The 21,990-nt window shown below is 41.5% G+C and overlaps 1 protein-coding gene across 28 annotated transcripts in view; it reads left to right on the top strand.

The window, feature by feature from the left end:
* Positions 1–21,990, top strand: part of LRRFIP2 (LRR binding FLII interacting protein 2) — a 192,870-nt gene that overhangs the window by 31,049 nt on the left and 139,831 nt on the right. For 27 of the 28 annotated variants that reach the window (XM_068236569.1, XM_068236566.1, XM_068236568.1 and 24 more), the window contains exon 2: positions 6,973–7,114. The exons of the other annotated variant lie outside the window; for it this stretch is intronic. In XM_068236569.1, coding sequence (XP_068092670.1) covers positions 7,025–7,114 — 90 coding nt within the window. In that variant the 5' untranslated portion in view covers positions 6,973–7,024. The remainder of the gene's footprint in view (positions 1–6,972; positions 7,115–21,990) is intronic. 28 annotated transcript variants of the gene reach the window in all.

Below are 21,990 nucleotides of genomic sequence, written 5' to 3'. Positions count from 1 at the left end.
GGACTCAAGTTCTGAAGTCTCAGCTGTAAGGGTAGCCCCAGTTGAGCCTGACCAATTCCCTCTCTCTGTGTTGGTTGGGGACACTGAAGCGTCCCAGGAGACTGTGGAAGAGTCACCTATGCCAGAACTGGAGTATTCTCAGGATAACTTTGGCACATCCCAGTTAAGGGATCCAACCTTAGCTCATGCTTGGGAAAATGTGGCTGTGATTAATGGTGTTGCCCAGGGTACAGGATTGGAGAATGTGTATCCTCACTTTGTTGTCAACCATAATCTCCTTTATCGTGTTGATAATATAAGAGGTGAAATGGTGGAACAACTGGTTGTTCCTAGTTCACACAGAAAAATTGTACTTGACCTGGCTCATAAAAACCCAATGGGAGGACACTTGGCTGCTGAGAAGACTCAGCAACGAGTGCTCCAAAGGTTTTTTTGGCCTGGGGTGTTTGCAGAAATCAAACGTTACTGTGGGTCTTGCCCAGAATGTCAGTTGACGTCCCCTGCTCCTCATTTCCGGGGCCCCTTGGTACCACTACCCATCATTGAGGTACCTTTTCACCGGATTGCTATGGATCTGGTGGGGCCCCTGGTGAAGTCTGCAAAGGGACATCAATACATTCTGGTGGTTTTAGACTACGCCACAAGATATCCAGAGGCGATTCCCTTACGGAACACATCAGCTAAAACAATTGCCCGGGAACTGTTTCACATGTTTGCTAGAACAGGTATACCCAAAGAGATCCTGACAGATCAAGGAACGCCCTTTATGTCTAGGGTAATGAAAGATTTGTGTAAATTACTGGGTATACAACAGTTAAGGACATCAGTCTACCACCCTCAAACTGACGGGTTGGTAGAGCGATTCAATAAGACTCTCAAAAGTATGTTAAAAAGGGTGGTTGATGCAGACGGGAGAGACTGGGATTGCCTACTCCCTTACTTGATGTTTGCAGTTCGTGAAGTACCTCAGTCATCTACTGGGTTTTCCCCGTTTGAGCTTTTGTACGGGCGACACCCCCGGGGACTTTTAGATATTGCAAAAGAATCATGGGAAGAGGAGCCTTCTCCTCACCGCTCAGTTGTGGAACATGTTTTACAGATGCAGGACCGCATCACAGCAGTAATGCCCATAGTTCAGGAACATATGAGGCAGGCTCAAGAAGCCCAGAGTCGTATCTATAATCGGGGAGCCAGACTCAGGGTTTTTGAGCCAGGTGATCGGGTCCTGGTTCTGGTCCCCACAGCAGAAAGTAAATTTCTAGCAAAGTGGCAAGGTCCCTATGAAATTGTGGAAAAAATGGGGGATGTGAATTATAAAGTACACCAACCTGACAAACGGAAAAAGATACAGATCTATCATGTTAATTTAATCAAGGTCTGGAAGGACCCTTTAGTCTCAATGGCAGCTGAGCGTCTCAGTCCTTCACTCCAGGGAGGAGTTCCTGAGGTGAAGGTCTCGGAGGCTTTATCAAGGCCCCAAGCCCAAGAAGTAAAAGAATTCCTCCTTAGAAATGCTGACGTATTTTCAGATTTGCCAGGGTGCACTCATGTGATTGAGCATGATATTGTTACAGATCCACAAGCTCGGGTTCGCCTGAAGCCATATCGTATTCCTGAAGCCCGCAGGCAGGCAGTAGCAGGGGAAATTCAGAGAATGTTGGAACTAGGGGTTATTGAACCGTCACATAGTGAGTGGAGTAGCCCTATTGTCTTGGTACCAAAACCTGATGGTTCATTGCGGTTTTGCAATGATTTTCGTAAACTTAACGAGGTCTCAAAGTTTGACACTTATCCGATGCCACGGGTGGATGAGTTAATAGAAAGGTTAGGGCCAGCAAGGTACATTACCACCCTGGATCTAACCAGAGGGTACTGGCAGATTCCACTTACTCCAACTGCTAGAGAGAAGACAGCATTTTCTACCCCACAGGGCTTGTTCCATTATGTGCGAATGCCATTTGGGCTTCATGGGGCCCCAGCCACCTTCCAGAGGCTGATGGATGAGGTCCTCAGACCACACCAGCATTTTGCATCGGCGTACCTTGACGACGTTGTGATATTCAGTTCGGACTGGGAAAGTCATCTTCCCAAAGTTCAAGCTGTTATCAACTCCATTCGGCAGGCCGGTCTGACTGCCAATCCAAAGAAGTGTGCCCTGGGCCTCGAAGAGGCACGATACCTAGGGTACATTATTGGAAAAGGCCTCATCAGACCCCAGGTCCAAAAGGTACACGCAATCAAGGAATGGCCTCAACCTTGCACAAAAAAGCAGGTCAGGACATTTCTGGGCATGGTAGGATATTACCAGAGGTTTGTCCCAGATTTTGCCACCATAGCTGCCCCACTTACGAACCTAATCAAAGGCAAAAGCTCAGGGGGAATTACTTGGAACAAAGATGCTGAGGTTGCATTCTGTAAACTCAAGGAAGTGTTATGTAGTGGGCCAGTCTTGATTGCTCCTGATTTCAAAAAAAAGTTTGTGGTACAAACGGATGCGTCCAATGTGGGCCTAGGCGCTGTGTTGTCACAGATGGTGCATGGAGAGGAGCATCCAGTGGTATACTTGAGTAGAAAATTAACTCCGGCTGAGAAAAACTATAGTATTGTGGAGCGTGAGTGTTTGGCCATCAAATGGGCCTTGGAGGCTCTACGATACTATCTGCTTGGCCGTCGGTTTCGTTTGGTGACTGATCACTCCCCCCTTACCTGGATGGCACAAGCAAAAGGTCAGAATGCGAGAGTAACTCGCTGGTTCCTGTCTCTACAAGACTACAACTTCTCAGTGGAGCACAGAGCTGGAAAGCTGCAGGCTAATGCTGATGCTCTCTCCCGCACTTATTGTATGTTTATGGAAAGTGTCCGTACCCACGGGTTCGAACAGAGGGGGGAGGTATGTGACAGGGTGTCACAATGTTTATCAGAGAAAGTGCTGGATGGTGTATATGTTGCACCACGATTCCAGCACTTCATGTGTTAAAAGGCTCCAGGAATATTGTTGTTTTCTTCTTTCCTGAAGCCTATTGGGAAAAAGGAAACCAGTCTAGGGTCCTGGAGCCGGTCAGGGAAGAGCTGGGTGGGTTCCCTGACCACCTGGAGCCAGTCCGGGTTTTTCCTATCTGTGTGCTGCTCACACAGGTGTAGTACTTAAGTTAGCAGGCTGGACAATGGGGGAGCTTCCTGTATGCAGTCTGCCTGAAAGCTGCAAGGAAAAGGAGCTCTGTGAGTAATTGCAAACCTGCTAAACTGTAAGTTGCTCTGTTTTGTTTCATGGACTGTGATCAAATACATTTGTGTTGCTAGTATAGACAGGACTGCTGAGTGAGGTAGGCAGGAGCCAGACGGCTATGTTTATTTTCCTTTTTGTTTATTGTTTTGAGCAACTTGCAAAATAAAGCCTGAGCAACAGACTGGTTGTATGGGAAAAACTGGTCACTACCCCTGTTTGTGCATGGTGGAATCCTGCAAGAGGCTGCAACAGTCCACAATATATATATATATATGTATATGTGTGTGTGTATATATATATATATATATATATATATATATATATATATATATATATATATATATATATATATATATATATATATATATATATATATATGTATATGTATATGTATATGTATGTATGTATATTGTCGCAATTGTCCTACGCTCCCCGCAGCTTCCTCTGCTCGTCCCTTGCATAAATAAGAAGCAGCCTCTCACCTCCAGCGTGCAGCTCGGAGCGGCAGACCTGCAGTCTTCCTTATTCCCCCTAGCGATTTGCTCTTACTACGCGTCATCAGTGAGGCCTGGTGCACACCAGAGGAGTTTTTCTGAGCGTTTTGAGTTTTTAAATCTGCTGCTAATGTTATCCTATGTGTCTTTGCACACTGGAGCAATGAGATTTTGTAAAAAAAACCCCATAGCATTACATTGGGAAAAGCTTTTGAAACCTCTAAAAGCTCTTCCCAATGTAATGCTATGTGTTTTTTTTTTTTTTTTTTTTTTTTTTACAAAACCTCATTGCTCCAGTGTGCACAGACACATAGGATAACATTAGCAGCAGATTTAGAAACTCAAAACGCTCAGAAAAACTCCTCTGGTGTGCACCAGGCCTAAGAGCTGGTCCGGCGGCCTGCTACCTATACTGAAGCTCCCCCATAGCCTGCTACCTATAGTGAAGCACCCCCATAGCCTGCTACCTATAATGAAGCACCCCCATAGCCTGCTACCTATAATGAAGCACCCCCATAGCCTGCTACCTATACTGAAGCACCTCCATAGCCTGCTACCTATACTGTACTGTACCTATAAAGTAGTTTTTAGTTTGTTTTTAGTTTTAGCTATTTTAGGGGGATATCTGTGTGTGCAGGTGACTATTACTGTGCATAATTATTAGGCAACTTAACAAAAAACAAATATATACCCATTCCAATTATTTATTTTTACCAGTGAAACCAATATAACATCTCAACATTCACAAATATACATTTCTGACATTCAAAAACAAAACAAAAACAAATCAGTGACCAATATAGCCACCTTTCTTTGCAAGGACACTCAAAAGCCTGCCATCCATGGACTCTGTCAGTGTTTTGATCTGTTCACCATCAACATTGCGTGCAGCAGCAACCACAGCCTCCCAGACACTGTTCAGAGAGGTGTACTGTTTTCCCTCCTTGTAAATATCGCATTTTATGATGGACCACAGGTTCTCAATGGGGTTCAGATCTGGTGAACAAGGAGGCCATGTCATTAGTTTTTCTTCTTTTATACCCTTTCTTGCCAGCCACGCTGTGGAGTACTTGGACGCGTGTGATGGAGCATTGTCCTGCATGAAAATCATGTTTTTCTTGAAGGATGCAGACTTCTTCCTGTACCACTGCTTGAAGAAGGTGTCTTCCAGAAACTGGCAGTAGGACTGGGAGTTGAGCTTGACTCCATCCTCAACCCGAAAAGGCCCCACAAGCTCATCTTTGATGATACCAGCCCAAACCAGTACTCCACCTCCACCTTGCTGGCGTCTGAGTCGGACTGGAGCTCTCTGCCCTTTACCAATCCAGCCACGGGCCCATCCATCTGGCCCATCAAGACTCACTCTCATTTCATCAATCCATAAAACCTTAGAAAAATCGGTCTTGAGATATTTCTTGGCCCAGTCTTGACGTTTCAGCTTGTGTGACTTGTTCAGTGGTGGTCGTCTTTTAGCCTTTCTTACCTTGGCCATGTCTCTAAATATTGCACACCTTGTGCTTTTGGGCACTCCAGTGATGTTGCAGCTCTGAAATATGGCCAAACTGGTGGCAAGTGGCATCTTGGCAGCTGCACGCTTGACTTTTCTCAGTTCATGGGCAGTTATTTTGCGCCTTGGTTTTTCCACGCGCTTCTTGCGACCCTGTTGACTATTTTGAATGAAACGCTTGATTGTTCGATGATCACGCTTCAGAAGCTTTGCAATTTTAACAATGCTGCATCCCTCACTATTTTTGACTTTTCTGAGCCTGTCAAGTCCTTCTTTTGACCCATTTTGCCAAAGGAAAGGAAGTTGCCTAATAATCTGCACACCTGATATAGGGTGTTGATGTCATTAGACCACACCCCTTCTCATTACAGAGATGCACATCACCTAATATGCTTAAAGAGTAACTGTCAGGCTGCAAAAGCTAATTTAAACCTCTATTCTCCTGTGTTAAACAGTTTAGAAGAAAGCCAAAAAGGCAATACTGAAGTTAAAAATCTCTCTTACTTTGTTGTTGGAGTAATAGCAAGCCTCTTTATTCCCAAGCTCCTAAGGAGGCCAGGCCGCAGGTCTTCAGGCCGCATGATACTGCAAAGCATTCTGGGGCTGCTTCTTCTCCCTGGTCCTCCCCTTCATTTGACTACCCCGCCCTAAGGCTGTTTTCACAGGGACTCATGTTACAGCAGCCTGTATCTTGCAGCCAAGCTCACAGCTCTGAAAAATCAAGTGCTGTTCATAGAGCACATGTTCTGTTAGAGTATACTGCACCAGTCCGGTATTGTTCCTAGCCACACGGCTGACTAATATTCACTGCACTTCTGTGTTGTCTGGATCATGAACCATTTAGGATCTTTGATCTGGATCTTTTTTGTGAGTTGAACCATCAGGAAGCAGGGTGAGGGAGGATATGACATCACAATTGGCTTCATACAAGACAGACAAACATGGAACCTGCCATGAGCTGTCAGGAGCATCAATCTATGCAAATACTATATAAAAAAACTGTGAAATCCAAACGTGGACAGTGAAATGCATATGTAATGCAAGTACAGCCAATATTTAGCTACTGATATATGTGTTTTTTTTTTCTGAGACCCCATACCTAACAGCTCCTCTTTAATCGGTAGTAGGCGTTCGAGCCTATACAGCTTGGAATAAGACAACATGCATAAAGAGGATCATGTGGTCAAAATACTAATTTGCCTAATAATTCTGCACTCCCTGTATATAACGCGCTCTCAGTGAGCAAATACTTCTGCTCTAACATGAACTATCTCAAGAAAAACCCAGTCTCTTAACTGCTGCTTGTGGAACTGTCTCCTTTGCTGCTCTGAGAATGGATCAGGGCTCCCTAGGAACTCATAATTTTTGATGGTCAGTGAGATGCTAATTTTGAGCTAGTGCAAGTTGTATGTTTTATGCAAATTTGAAATTTGTGCAGGTTGGGTTTGGTCTGATCAAAATCATCAGCTACTGCTTGCGATTGGTCCAAATCCAACAGCATAAACTTTTTCATAAAAATGTTCATCAACCCTACAAATATCCTTTTTCTAGTCACTGCAATTTAGCCTTTGAGTTTAACTGCCTCATATTTTTAAATGGAAGCAAATTATAGTTGTTCGATGTGGCCTGGAGGAATCCAAGCTAATCATTTGGAGTTATTTAAGACATAGGTTGTATGTACATTTTTATAAGCATTTGATATTTTCTTTTGTGTAATTCTTTTTTTCTTTTTTACTTTATAACAGCTTAAACACTGGCAAGAGGAATAGGAAACTTAACATAGGATAAAAGGAGAAAATGGGGACTCCTGGATCTGGAAGGAAACGGACTCAAATCAAAGACAGATTCTCTGCAGAAGATGAAGCCCTGAGTCATATTGCAAGAGAGGTGGGATTTTCATTACAGCACTTGGAAAATATCACTGATCATAAATGTTTTTCTTTTCCATGACTCTTTACTTGTTACTTAATCTTTAGAAAATGGTTACATTTTTAGAAAATATCTGCTAGTAAAATAATGATTATAATTAACCCATTCGCGTTCCGTCGTTTTCACTTGAGAAATGTTCACCTCCCATTCATTAGCCTATAACTTTATCATTACTTATCACAATGAACTGATCTATATCTTGTTTTTTCCGCCACCAATTAGGCTTTCTTTGGGGGTTCAATTTGCTAAGAGCCACTTTACTGTAAATGCATTTTAAAGAGACTCCGTAACAAAAATTGCATCCTGTTTTTTATCATCCTACAAGTTCCAAAAGCTATTCTAATGTGTTCTGGCTTACTGCAGCACGTTCTACTATCACCATCTCTGTAATAAATCAACTTATCTCTCTCTTGTCAGACTTGTCAGCCTGTGTCTGGAATGCTGCCAAGTTCTTCAGTGTTGTGGTTCTGTGATGCATCTCCCCCCTCCAGGCCCCTCTCTGCACACTGCCTGTGTATTATTTAGATTAGGGCAGCTTCTCTCTTCTCTCTTATCTTTTACAAGCTGGATAAATCCTCCTCTGAGCTGGCTGGGCTTTCACATACTGATGAATTACATATGGGCAGAGCTGTCTGCACTCTGCAGTAAGAAACAGCCTGACACTTCAGTGGAAGATAGCTGCAGGGGGAAAGAAACACACAAATGATCTCTTGAGATTCAAAAGGAAGGGTGTATACAGCCTGCTTGTGTATGAATGTATTTTCTATGTGTGGACATACTGTACATCAACCTACTTCCTGTTTTGGTGGCCATTTTGTTTGTTTATAAACAAACTATTTAAAACTGTTTTTAACCACTTTTAATGCGGCGAGGAGCGGCGAAAATGTGACAGAGGGTAATAGGAGATGTCCCCTAACGCACTGGTATGTTTACTTTTGTGCAATTTTAACAATACAGATTCTCTTTAACAGGAAGAATAAGAAAAAAACGGAAAAAATTCATTATTTCTCAGTTTTCCGCCATTATAGTTTTAAAATAATACATGTCTCCATAATTAAAACTCACGTATTGTATTTGCCCATATGTCCCAGTTATTACACCGTTAAAATTTATGTCCCTATCACAATGTATGGCGACAATATTTTATTTAGAAATAAAGGTGCATTTTTTCCGTTTTGCATCTATCACTATTTACAAGTTTAAAATAAAAAAAATATAGAAATATTTCATCTTTACATTGATATTTAAAAAGTTTAGACCCTTAGGTAAATATTTACATGTGTTTTTTTTTTTTTTTTGTAATTTTTTTTTTTTTTTTTATATTAAACATTTTATTTGGGTAGTTTTGGGAGGGTGGGATGTAAACAATAGGTTTATAATGTAAATGTGTGTTGATTTTATTTTTTTTTTTAGTTTTAGTTGTAGTATTACTTTTTGGCCACAAGATGGCGGCCATAAGTTTGTTCACATGACGTCACTCTAAGCGTAACATACGCTTAGAGAGACGCATGGGGGAGGTAACAGCCAGAAAAAGTGCAGCTTCCGAGTGAAGCTGTCACTTTTTCAGCGGGGGAGAGGAATCAGTGATCGGGCACCATAGCCCGATTCACTGATTGCCTGGCTAACGAACAGCGGGCCGGGAGCGCACGTGCGCGATCGGCCGCGGGAGCGCGCATGGTTCCTGGACGTAGTTTCTACGTCCAGGAACTAAAATAGGTTAAGCATTGAAAAACACAAGCCTACAGTGGCAAATTTTCCAGAGTTATAGACTGCAGAACTTGGACTTCTGTCCTAACCTGGTCGTTTTTCTTTACTATTGGTGAGTGTGGCTTTACTCTACATAAGCGATGGACTAGAGTGCCAGATGTCAGTTTGTAGAAAGATTTTAATCTAGATGATCTTTCATGAAATTTACAGACCTCTAGAAATGTCGGATTTTAGCGAATACTGATAATTAAATGATTTACTAATACAGCAAACAATTCATATCATGGGGTTTAAACAGTTATTGCTGTTTAAATAGGCATCACATTTATTCCTGTTATATAGTCTTCGAAGACTATAACAAGAATAAACGTGATACCTATTTAAACAGCAATAACTGTTTAGGCTCCAATAAACCCCTTGTTTTCAATTGTTTGATGTATTAGCATATTACGGCAGGATGGAGCATATAGAAACCTGTGGTATAAATGAAATGGTTTAGCATTACATTAGCAAGCGCTTTTCAAATCATTGGCGCTTACTAGCAGTGCGAACTAGCCCTTATAGCTTTGCCAGAACTTAAGGCATTCTGTTATGAAAATCTTTAATCTGAGTCTGACAGTTATAAGTTTATTATTTAGTATTTATATAGTGCCGACGTCTTCCGCAGCACTGTACAGAGTATATTGTCTTGTCACTTAACTGTGCCTGAGAGGTGCTCACAATCTAGTCCCTACCATAGTCATATGTCTGTGTATATGTATGGTGTAGTGTATGTATCGTAGTCTAGGGCCAATTTTATGGGGAAGCCAATAGTAAGCGCCAATGATTTGAAAAGCGCTTGCTAATGTAATGCTAAACCATTCCATTTATACCACAGGTTTCTGTACGCTCCTTACTTATCTGTATGTTTCTGGGATGTGGGAGGAAACTGGAGTTCCCTGAGGAAACCCATGCAAATAGTGCCCTTTCTGGGATTGGACTGGGGGACCCAGGGCTGCAAGGCGGGAGTGCTTACCACTATGCCAGTGGCTTTCTAACTATTATACTGTAGCTGTGTGTTGCTCTTACTGTAAAATGCTTCAGTGTTCTCACTGCCACTTCTCACTGAGTCCTGTCATTTTATCTGATTTTTCCTCCTCATAAGTGATATTTGAAGCCTTTGCTGCCTCCAAGTGTTCAGCTCTTCATAAATACAGATTGTTATTGCTCATTTCTGCAGTTTGAGCCTATTGCCTTTCTAATATCCTGTTGTGAAAAAACCTTATTTGCTGATGACTAGGGAAGCTCATTTGGATTCCGTGGAATTGAAAATTTCACATTTCCAAATGCAAATCAACATTTCTTATCGGAATTCTGCGGAAATCTGATTTACTGTAACTCTGTAATTTTAGCCCAATCACAGAACTCAGAAGCATTGGAACAATCAGAGAATTCAAAATGTTTCAGTTGTTTCAGTTGTTTGCAACCTGCTCCTGAAGAAGTAAACACTTTTTCACGAAATGCATTGTTTGCACCTACTGTACCCAATTCACACAAACATTTCAGAGACATCTTTTATTGATTGATTGAAGTGTTTCTGATACTGTTATCATAAATATATTTGTTTAGTGTGTCTCTTTTCTGACACATTCTAATAACTTATTCATATGTATTGCTGTACATCTTAAACAGAAGAGGCAATTTTTAGGTGTGTGATATGAGGTTGTCTGAAAGTCAACCTCTGTAGTTATTATTTTTAATGTGATTGTAATAAAGCTTGTAAAGTGTTATTTGCACCAGAGACAATTGTACTACCTGATCCCTTCACTGCTAAAATGTGCCTTTGTAGGCCGTATTCATTAAATATCACTTAATATTTGGGATCTCTTTCACGACAGTCTAGAACACCACTCATAATTGATGGTTTATATTAATTTATTCAGTTACTGGCTAATCACGCCAGATTGCTTTGGAGCTGGCTTTTTGGGTTACAAGAGGTCTGTTTGAAGAGCTTGCATTTTCTTTTCTTGTTGATCCTAAAATTACCTTAAGTGAATGGCTTCCATTTCTTGGAGAGGGCCTGGTACCTAATTTTTCAATGTGTATTAAGGCATTCACTTTGTACATATTAAAAATATGCACAATTTCCTGAGTAAAGTCCTTCAGGTTAGGGAGTATGATGAATTCACCTGTTAAAGCTAGTCTTCCCAGCTGCTGCTAGATTTACATGGGTTGGTTTGCAAGGTGACTGTTTGATCCTCAGGGGATATTAGTTAAATTGTAGAAGTTTGGGGTATTTGGGGAATTTTACTGTACATATTGTCATAACGTCACAGATGCCTCAGTACTGAACTGTACTGGAATAAGTAGACACTTTCATATACAGTGAAACAGATTGGCTTGGGGAAGGTGTCATTTTTGGCATGATGGTTTAAAGAGAACCTGTACTGAGTAAAATTATTTAAAATAAACACATGCAGTAACTTCAAATGAATATTACATAGTTACCTTGCCATCAGTTCCACTCAGAAGCGCACCATTTTCTTCTTACAGTGATCCCTTCCAGTTCTGACATTTTGTCAGAACTGAAATATATCAGTTGCTGTCAGTTATATATCGGTTGCTGTCAGTTACAGCTGAGAGGAGAGTCCATGTTTCTCTATGGCTCAAGTGGGCGATGTTACAGTTTAACTGTGTGCTGACCAGAAAGCTGTTATGGGGTAATGGCCATTTTCAAAATGGAGGACGGAGAATTCCATTGATCAGTGGACAAACAGGACGCAGGAGAGGAAAAATAGATTGAGGAGTAGACTACACTGGAGGTAAGTATGACCTGTGTAAGGTTATTTTGACTTTTCATTTTCAGTTCAGGTTTTCTTTAAAGATCTGTGGCTTATCTTTATCGTTTGTCAGGAATTTTTTTGTTCTATGTATAAACCACCGTTGAGCTAGAAGAGTTAGTTACGTAGAGAAGAAATAGCTCGGCACTGGTATTTGAGAGGGAAAAAGAGCCAAAATCCTCACACATTAGGCACAAACTTCAATAAACACCCATCCATAAACACTGATGGTGACAAATGTGGCAGAGAACGTGCTGCCGGTAGGTCAAATGAAGGAACACTTGTAACTTGTATATAGAAAAAAGCAGCCCCACTTATTTACAATGTTAATGTTACACTGTTTGTTTAATTGATTTAATATTGCCACTTTTTACTAGCACTCCCGATATATCATCGAATGCGGTGATGTCGCCAATCTCACCTTTCACCCCTGACAGTTCCTGTTCGTGAGCCAATGGCGAATGCTCTGGGCGGGGCCTTTGGGGTTTACCCTGAATGCCACGACATGCCGGCATTTGCCCAGGACAAGCACGTGAGCAAGCGCTGTTTAGCTCAAAACAGCTGTTGTGTCCCCTGGTCACCACTCTACCCATCAGAAGCACAACACCTTACCAGGTTTGATTTTTTTTTTTTTTTTTTCACTGGACGTGTTAATCATGATGGTTGTATGCTGTTAGCCTGGAATAAATAGGCATTTATGAGGACAGTGCCCGGGCTGCTTTTTTTCTATGTACGAGATAGAAGCGTGCCTCTAGATTTCACTAGTCTGCGAAAATTCCATTGTGCAATATTTTTTCTGCTATCTAGGGCAGTGATCATTTAAATTATTAGCACACCCCCCGGCCTGGACTGCCTTTGTTGATCTTGACTGAAATCTGACTATCTAGTCCTGAGCATCATGGTGGTTGCAAACTTGGAATGCATAACATACTACACTGTTTTACAGAGCTACTGAGATGCTGTTGCAGTTGACTAACCTCGGTTGAAGAGGTATCTTGTACAGCAGCTCTCCTATCTGACAGTGGAGCTCATGAACGTATATATTGCTAACGAGATTTTGAATTGCATTCACAGAGGTGATCTGGGCTGCAGTGACACAGCCTTTCTCATACGAGTGTTCCACCACCGGTGGGTGAGATTGTTCCTTGGTTTTTGTTAATAAGAATTCATATTAACAGGCTTTACATATGTGACATGTTATGATTAATATTTGCATATGGTCTGGAATGGCCTTCTAAAGATAGAGTTGGGTCTGATTAGTCGATTTAGCTAAGCTCTGGTTACTGGAGGACTGCTAGCAGTCCATGCATTTGGATACACTTCTGTTGTAAATCTGTAAGTTCAATTTTTGTTTAACTACTTTGGCCTCCTGGACGTACTAGCTACGCCCAGGAGGCCATGTGCGCGTCCGCGCGCTCCCGCGGCCGATCGCGCGCGTGCACGCGCGCTCCCGGCCGCAGATCGTTAGCCCACGAATCAGTGTATCGGGCTATGGTGCCCGATCACTGATTCCTCTCCCCCGCAGAAAAAGCGACAGCTTCTCTCAGAAGCTCCGCTTTTTCTGGCTGTTGCGTCTCCCGTGCGTCCCTCTAAGCGTATGCCACGCTTAGTGACGTCATGTAAACAAACTCATGGCCCGCCATCTTGTGGCCAAAAAGTAATACTACATCTGAAATTAAAAAAAAAATAAAAATTCACACATTTACATTATAAACACATTGTTTACCTCCCACCCTCCCAAAACTACCCAAATAAAATGTTTAATATAAAAAAAAAGAAAAAACATTACAATAAAAAAAAAACATGTAAATATTTACCTAAGGGTCTAAACTTTTTAAATATCAATGTAAAGATGAAATATTTCTATATTTTTTTTTTATTCTAAACTTGTAAATAGTGATAGATGCAAAACGGAAAAAATGCACCTTTATTTCCAAATAAAATATTGTCGCCATACATCGTTATAGGGACATAATTTTAACGGTGTAATAAACGGGACATATGGGCAAATACAATACGTGAGTTTTAATTATGGAGGCATGTATTATTTTAAAACTAGAATGACTGAAAACTGAGAAATAATGCATTTTTTCCGATTTTTTTTTTCTTATTCTTCCTGTTAAAATGCATTTACAGTAAAGTGGCTCTTAGCAAAATGTACCCCCCAAAGAAAGCCTAATTGGCGGCGGAAAAAACAAGATATAGATCAGTTCATTGTGATAAGTAGTGATAAAGTTATAGGCTAATTAATGGGAGGTGAACATTGCTCGGATGCATAAAGTGAAAACGACTGAAGGCTGAAGTGGTTAATCTGACCATAACACAGAAGACCAGAAATCTTTTATTTTTTTTATTTATTTTTTTGTCCAGATGAGCATTTGCAAAGGCCAAGCAAGCTTTTGTGCCTTATCTGGAGAAGTGGCGTCCTCCTTGGTCTGCATCCGTGGAACCCAGCAGGGTGCAGTGTCCGTTGGTTTGTCTGCCTTGAGACTTTGGCCTCAATTCACTAAGATACTCTCCTGTCTTTAATAACGTTTCTCTAGTTATCACCATGGTGACGAGGCATGTAGTACTCAGGAAACATTTTACCTCAGGCAAACCTAAAGTTAACTCTTCTGTCTTTAAGTTAACTCTTCAATCGTTAAAATAACTCCTGAGTTAAAGACAGGTTGTTAATTAACTGTGTGTGAAAATAACTACAGAGGAGGTAAATTAACTACAGAGGAGGTAACTGAAGGAATGAAGAGATAAGATAACTCTCTCACTGTGTGGAGGTAAGTTTTCTCTTGCCTTATCTCCAGCATGATCTTAGTGAATTGAGGCCATTGCCACCAGCAGAGCCCAGATTCACCAGCATAGCTTTGGTGGAGATCCTTGGATTCTTTTTCACCTCTCGCAACATCATCCTGGCCAGCACAGGTGTCACTTTTGGCTTCCGACCACGTCATCTGCAATTTTCCACAGTGCGGAACATCTTTTATTTTTTAATGCTGTGCACAGTAGCTACTGGAACTTGAAAATATTTAGAAATGGCCTTGTAGCTCTTTCCTGACTTGTGAGCAGCCACAATGCACAGCAGCAGGTCCTCACTCAGCTCCTTTGTCTTAGCCATGACTGTCCACAAACCACCTGCAGAGAACTGCTGTTTTTCACCTGTTCAGTTGATTAAAGCAGCTGTTCCCAATTAATCAGGGTAATTAAGATGCTTTAGACCAGCTTAGACTATTTGGAATGGTATAGAACTTTTTCTGGATTTTCCCAGAGACTGTGACAGTTTGTGAAGGGTATGAATAATTTTGGACTGGACACTTTGTACTCAGATGTAAATTAAAGAGAACCTGACCTGAAAATAAAAAGTCAAAATAACCATACACAGGTCATGCTAACATACACAGGTCATGCTAACATACACAGGTCATGCTAACATACACAGGTCATACATAATCTCCTGTGTCCCATTTGTCCACTTTGATCAATGCAATTCTCTTGGAGATAGGCAGAAATAGTCGATCGCTGTCCACTCGCTCTACTGCGCAGGCGCAAGTTTCCTGCGTCTGCGTAGTAGAGCGGACCCGAAGGAGATCGGCTATTTTCGCCTGTCTCCGTGCTGAGAGCTGGAGCCAGGGAATGTTAAGTAGAAGAAGAGAGGAGGTTGATAAGGAAAAAGAAAAGATGGCTTTTTTGTTCCACTCCCCAGAGGACCACCCTACCATCAACAACAAGGGGTGTTTGACAGGATTAGCTCAGTATGTCGGGCATTAGACTAGTTTAGTTTACATTTATTACATGGTGACATTTTTACTGTGGGCAGGTTATGTAGCTGCTCCTAGCTGTTTTGGCTGTTAGAGACAGCTGTAAACAGCTATTTCCTGTCTGTGAACCTTGTTACAATGTAACAAACTGCCAAAAGTACTGCGGTCGCAGAGCTTCTTGTGGGAGGGGTTTCAGCAAAAAATCAGTCATACAGCGCCCCCTGATGGTCTGTTTGTGAAAAGCATTATATTTCTCATTTTAAAAGGGGGTATCAGCTACTGATTGGGATAAAGTTCAATTCTAGGTTCTGAGTTTCTCTTTAAAGGGCAACTGAAGTGAGAAGTATATGGAGGCTGCCATATTTATTTCCCTTTAAACAATACCAGTTGCCTGGAAGTGCTCCTGTTCTATTTGGCTATAGTAGTGACTGAATCACACCTGAAACAAGTATGCAGATAATCTTGTCAGATCTGACAATAAAGTCAGAAACAGGTGATCTGCTGCATGCTTTTTCAGGGTCTATGGCTAAAAGTATTAGAGGTAGAGGATCAGCAGGACAGCCAGACAACTAGTATTGCTTAAAAAGAAATAAATATGGCATCCTTCATATCCCTCTCACTTCAGTTGTCCTTTAAACATTCAGTTGTAACTGACAGTAACGATCCAATCCACAAAAGAAGTTGCGATCACAATCCTGACCTCCCAATAGGAGTATAGAATTTCCCTGTAAAAAAATCGGGATATAGTGCAATATTGCCTATTACGAACCACCCCGTGATTCACTTCATAAAGTTGTGCAATAAAGGACCTCCACCCAGGTATATAGGAAAGCAAGGGGGGTCTTTGTACCCCCTTTGTGAGTCTCTCACCAGATTCTTTCTTGAACTTTATGCAAATAAGCCCTCCATCCTGGGCAGCAACAGTAAAGCCCTTCAGATATAAAACGGAACTCGCATAGTGTAAAAAAACTTTAAGATTTATTGCTAAAATGCATAAAAGATCTGCGTACCGGATTTCCAATCAATAGCGCTTTTCTATGTGTGCCAGCACCGCCGCGGTCGAATCTCCACTGCACGCCACAGTCCCCGCTCTGATTGCTTCCTCCTTCCGTCCTGCGTGACTCCTTAGCTCCGCCCTACGCGTTTCGTCATTCGACTCATCAGGGGCATGGAGTGACATTGTAACTGACAGTAGCTGATATATAACTGACAGCAACTGGTATCATTCAGTTATGACAAAATATTGTCAGAACTGGAAGGGATCACTGTAAAGGTAGCCACTAACGGTCCAATTTATAGCGAAAAATCGTTCGAGCGATCAGAAATTCTGATCGGAAGTGAAATATTGTAATAAATCGCTACACCATCAACGAATCAATCTTTACTTCCTATCTATCACAACCAACAAGAAAATCCAAATTTTGGTTTGACAAATTCATTCGGGCGACATTTTTTTCACTCGTTCATAATCGATTGTGTCCACCAATGGAGATTATTTACAACCAATCCGATCAGAATTTCTGATCGCTCTAACAATTTTTCGCTAGAAATTGGACTGTTAGTGGCCACCTTAAGAAGAAAATGGTGAGCTTCTGAGAGGAACTGACGGTGAGGTAAGTATGTAATATTCATTTGCAGCTACGTTATGTGTTTATTTTAAATAATTTTAGATGCTTCAGGTTCCCTTTAAGGACCTTGCTGATTTAAATCTATGCCCTGTTTTGATGGCTACCTGGCTAACAGGCCGTAGATTTCAATCCATCGATGCTGCGCTTTCTTGCCGCTTTCGTTGCTCCCAGCGATCTCACCGCTATCTCCCCGCCGCAGCTCACTCGCTTTGCCGTCTCTATAACGGCAGAGCCCTGTGAGCTGGTCAGGAACTGATTTCATTGGCTCCTGACCCTGTCTTTCCATGTTTGTGGCTTACATTGATAGGCAGAGTCAGGAGCCAATGAAAGCGGCTCCTGAACGGCACACAGGAACTCTGCCGTCATAGAGATGGCAGAGTGGGTGGCCCAGGATCCCGACGGGTGGCAGTGACGGCGATTGCGGCGGGTATGTGTGGCTATTCGTCGGTATTCCATCGTTTCTTGTACCAGCGGTCTCTGGTCCTTAATGGGGCAGAGACCGCTGGTACTTAAGTGGGTAAAGCCTGTTTCAATGTTATTGTACCAGGGCGCGCAGATCTTGTCACATCTATGAGGGCAGTTTCTATTTATGTGTCATTCGATATAATGGGAGGGCTCTATTAATTGTGCGTTTCCATTAGTTAATAGATGGCAAGGTATCACCTTTCCACACTCTTAACCACTTTACTCCCGGCGGTACGAATTTCTCCGTCCCTTTTTTCCCTCCTAAAAAACCAGGGACGGAGAAATCCGTACCTTCCGCGCTACCGCCGCTGTCCGCGCTACCGCCGCTCGTGCACGACGCCGCCCGCTTGCCCGGAGATCAATGAACGGTAAAATCCATTCCCGTTCATTGATCTAAGCTCCCGCAATGATATGCTGCTTCTTTCAGAAACAGCGTGATCATTGTGAGTCTCCCAGCCTCCTACTGCTTCCTATAAGCGTCCTTCCGGTCGCTTACAGGTCGCATGTAAACATACTCACTGTGGCCATCTTGTGTCCAAATAGTAAACTACGCCCTAATGCATTTTACACATAAAAATTGTTTTACATAATAAATTAACTCATTACCTCCCACACTCCCCATTTTTTTTTTTTTTTGTAATTTAAAAAAAAAAAAAATACAATTAAAAAAAAACATAAATAGTTACCTTAGGGACTGAACTTTTTAAATATTTATGTCAAGAGGGTTTAACACTGTTACTTTATAAACTACGGGCTTGTAATTAGGGATGGACGCAAAACTGAAAAAAATGCACCTTTATTTCCAAATAAAATATTGGGGCCAAACATTGTGATAGGGACATAGTTTAAACGGTTTTATAACCGGGAATAATGGGCAAAGACATTTCATGGATTTTAATTACAGTAGCATGCATTATTTAAAAACTATAAAGGCCGAAAACTGAAAAATAATAATTTTTTCCCACATTTTTTCATATTTTCCCATTAAAACAATTTAGAATAAAATAATTCTTGGCATAATGTCCCACCTAAAGAAATCCTAATTGGTGGCGGAAAAAACAAGATATAGTTCATTTCATTGCGATAAGTAATAATAAAGTTATAGACGAATGAATGGACGGAGCGCTGAAAGGTGAAAATTGCTCTGGTGTTCAAGGGGTAAAACCCCTCAGTGGTGAAGTGGTTAAAATTTCTTTACGGGCATAATAACATTTGTGTAAGGTATTGTTTGTGTTTACCATGTGGTATGTCATCCAGTAGGCCTAACATCGCCACCATTGGGGAGCATATAAGTTGTGAGTTTAGTATATTATTTATGATCATGAAGATTTTGTTCCAAAAGGGTTGAAGTTTGGTACAGCTCCACAACATATGAAATAAAGTGCCCACATCATTGGAGCATCTGGGACACCGTTTACTATTAGTATTACTTATATTAAACATTAGATCAGGCTTTCTCAACCAGGGTTCCCTGGAACCCCATAGTTCCTTGAGTACTCTGCAGGGGTTCCTTGGCATTTTCCCCACATTGTGGGGGAAGTATAAAAGAGCACATTATGATAGGGGTAATGTAAAAAGAAGCACTAAATTGTGGGTAAGAAGACCGTATGAGTGGCAGTGTAATAGGGGGTAGTGAAATAAACAGCCTAACCTACTTTTAAGTACCATGCCCCTTGCAAAATAAATGCAGGGGTTCCTCGAAATCAAAACATTGTTTGCAGGGGTTCCTTGAGAGCCAAACGTTATTTGCAGGGTTCCTCCAGGGTAAAATGGTCGATAAAGGCTGCATTAGATACACTCGGTGCAGGAACTTAAAGGGACTCCGAGCAGTGCAGAAACTATGGAAAGATGCACATCATTTTAAAGCTCTCTTTCTCCTCTTTCCAATGATATATAAACCGCCACCCTACGCCTTTTAGTTTTCGCTATTTTCGCGATTGAAATTGCCGCGGCCGCGATTTCGATCGCAAAAATAGAGAAAACTAAAAGGCGTAGGGCAACGATTTAGGTGTCGTCAGAAAGAGGAGAAAGAGAGCTTTAAAATGATATCCATCAAGCCATAGTTATATTGTATTACACAGGGCGACTTTTTGTCAAAGTCAGCAGCTGCATTCAGCATAATGGAGCTGCTGACACTGGGGAAAGTGTCGTCCTGTGTAATACAATATAACTATGGCTTGATGGATATCATTTTAAAGCTCTCTTTCTCCTCTTTCTGACGACACCTAAATCGTTGCCCTACACCTTTTAGTTTTCTCTATTTTCGTGATCGAAATCGCGGTCGCGGCAATTTCAATCGCGAAAATAGTGAAAACTAAAAGACGTAGGGTGGTGGTTTATATATCATTGGAAAGAGGAGAAAGAGAGCTTTAAAATATGCATCTTTCCATAGTTTCTGCACTGCTCAGGGTCCCTTTAATCTGCACCAGTCTATCCCGTGCTGAAATAGAACGTTTTATAAACGTGTCTAATATGTCTTCCCAGTTATATTCACATATTCCAGAAATAGCCTGATTCCAGCGTTCCTGATATTTAAAGAGAATCTGTACTTATACCATTCTGTTCATTATGTTCTCCTGGGCCCCTCTGTGCTGTTTCTGACACTCCCTGCTGCAATCCTGGCTTGTAATTGCCAGTTTTAGGCAGTGTTTACAAACAAGACATGGCTGCTAACCAGAGTGTTATAGGCTGAGAGGAGAGTTTGGAGAGGGTGTGTAAAGCTTCTGCCTATCACAAGCATTGTTGCACATTCCACACATTCCAGCCTGAGCCCGACAGAGCCGACAGAGGAAAGAAGATAAGTTATTACAGAGACAGTGCAACTTGAAAAGGCTGCAGTATGCCAGAGCACATTAGAACAGGTATAGGAACTTATAGGATAGAAGAAATAAGGCTCAACATTTTGTTACAGAGTCTCTTTAAGAAATTTTACATTTTCTTTATTTTGCAGCAAGTCAAAATATATAGCAGATAATGGTTTATCCAGTCTTTGAGTCATTAGGTTTTTTTTCTAGTTTGCATGCCTCCAGCTCAGGAGCACCATCCGGAAATTGGGCGCCAAACGTATGTCGGAGCTGGAAGTAGCGTAAGAACATTTTGTTTGGAAAGGAATATTCGGATTTAAGTCAATTAAAGGATAACCGTTTCCTATTTCTGCAAATGTCTTGTAGGGATTTAATTCCAGGGCGAGCCCAAATTATTGGATCAGGGATTTGAAGGAAATGTGGGAGATTCGGGTTGTCCCATAATGGTAAATGCGGTGAGATATATTTAAAGGAGAACTGTAGTGAGAGGTATATGGAGGCTGCCATATTGATTTCCTTTTAAGCAATACTAGTTGCCTGGCAGCCCTCCTAGCTATCTGCCTGCTGTAGAGTGAATCACACCAGAAACAAGCATGCAGCTAATCTTGTCAGATCTGAAAAAAATGTCAAACACTTGATCTGCTGCATGCTTGTTCAGGGTCTAGGGCTAAAAGAATTAGAGGCAGAGGATCAGCAGGCTAACCAGGCAACTGGTATTGCTTAAATGGAAATCAATATGGCACCCTCCATATACCTCTCACTACAGTTCTCCTTTAACTCCATCTATATAAATAGCATCTGACCATACTTAACAGACCATGGCCATTGGGGTGGTACACCTGTCATCACCGGCAGATCCCCTAAACACTAGTAAGGTGAGCCTCTCATAGGACCCTAATTTGGCTGCTTCTGTATTAACTGCTGGGTTATAGCTATCCTGTGCAAACCACCATCTTACTATGACCAGAACCGCCGCATAATAATATTATTGCATATTTGGAAGCGCTAAACCACCTTTGTCTATTGGTAACTGAAGTGTGGTAAGGGCGATTCTGGGCATTTGTCCGTTCCAGATAAATTAAGAGATAAGGGAGTGAAGATTTCAAAAGATTTTTTTTTTCTTTCTTTTTTTTTTTTTTTTACAGATGGTGATAGGTTTTTGTCTCAGGACATAGAGAAATTTTGTTAAAAAGATCATTTTGAATATATTGATTTTGCCAATGAGTGAAAGCGGTAGGTGTTTCCATTTTTGTTTAAAAGCGGTCGCTACAGGTGTGACGTTAAGTTTAATATAATCGTTAAGTTGTGTTGTAATGTTAATGACTAGGTTGCGAAATTCGCATGCCCATTGTAAATGGTAGGAGTCTAGAATAAGTGGACAATGGTCTAGTGGCATGATGACAGACTTATTTCGATTGATCCTGAGACCCGAAAAGAAACCAAATTGTTGTATAATATCAAGGTCAGCAAACAAGGAATTCTCAGGGTCTCCGAGATATAATAAGGTACCGTCTGCATACGTAGATATGTGTTCTTCGATACTGCCAACCGGTTTGCCATGTATTTGGTTGGATTCATGAATTAGGATGGACAGGGGTTCAATTGCTAGGGCAAACAGATAAGCCTTGGGGGCTCTATATAGTGCTTTGATCCATGTGG

This window comes from Hyperolius riggenbachi, chromosome 5, assembly GCF_040937935.1.
Source record: "Hyperolius riggenbachi isolate aHypRig1 chromosome 5, aHypRig1.pri, whole genome shotgun sequence".
NCBI classification, from domain to species: Eukaryota; Metazoa; Chordata; class Amphibia; order Anura; family Hyperoliidae; genus Hyperolius; species Hyperolius riggenbachi.
The sequence above is the reverse complement of the archived record's forward strand: the minus strand, read 5'-3'. Positions and strand labels throughout refer to the sequence as shown.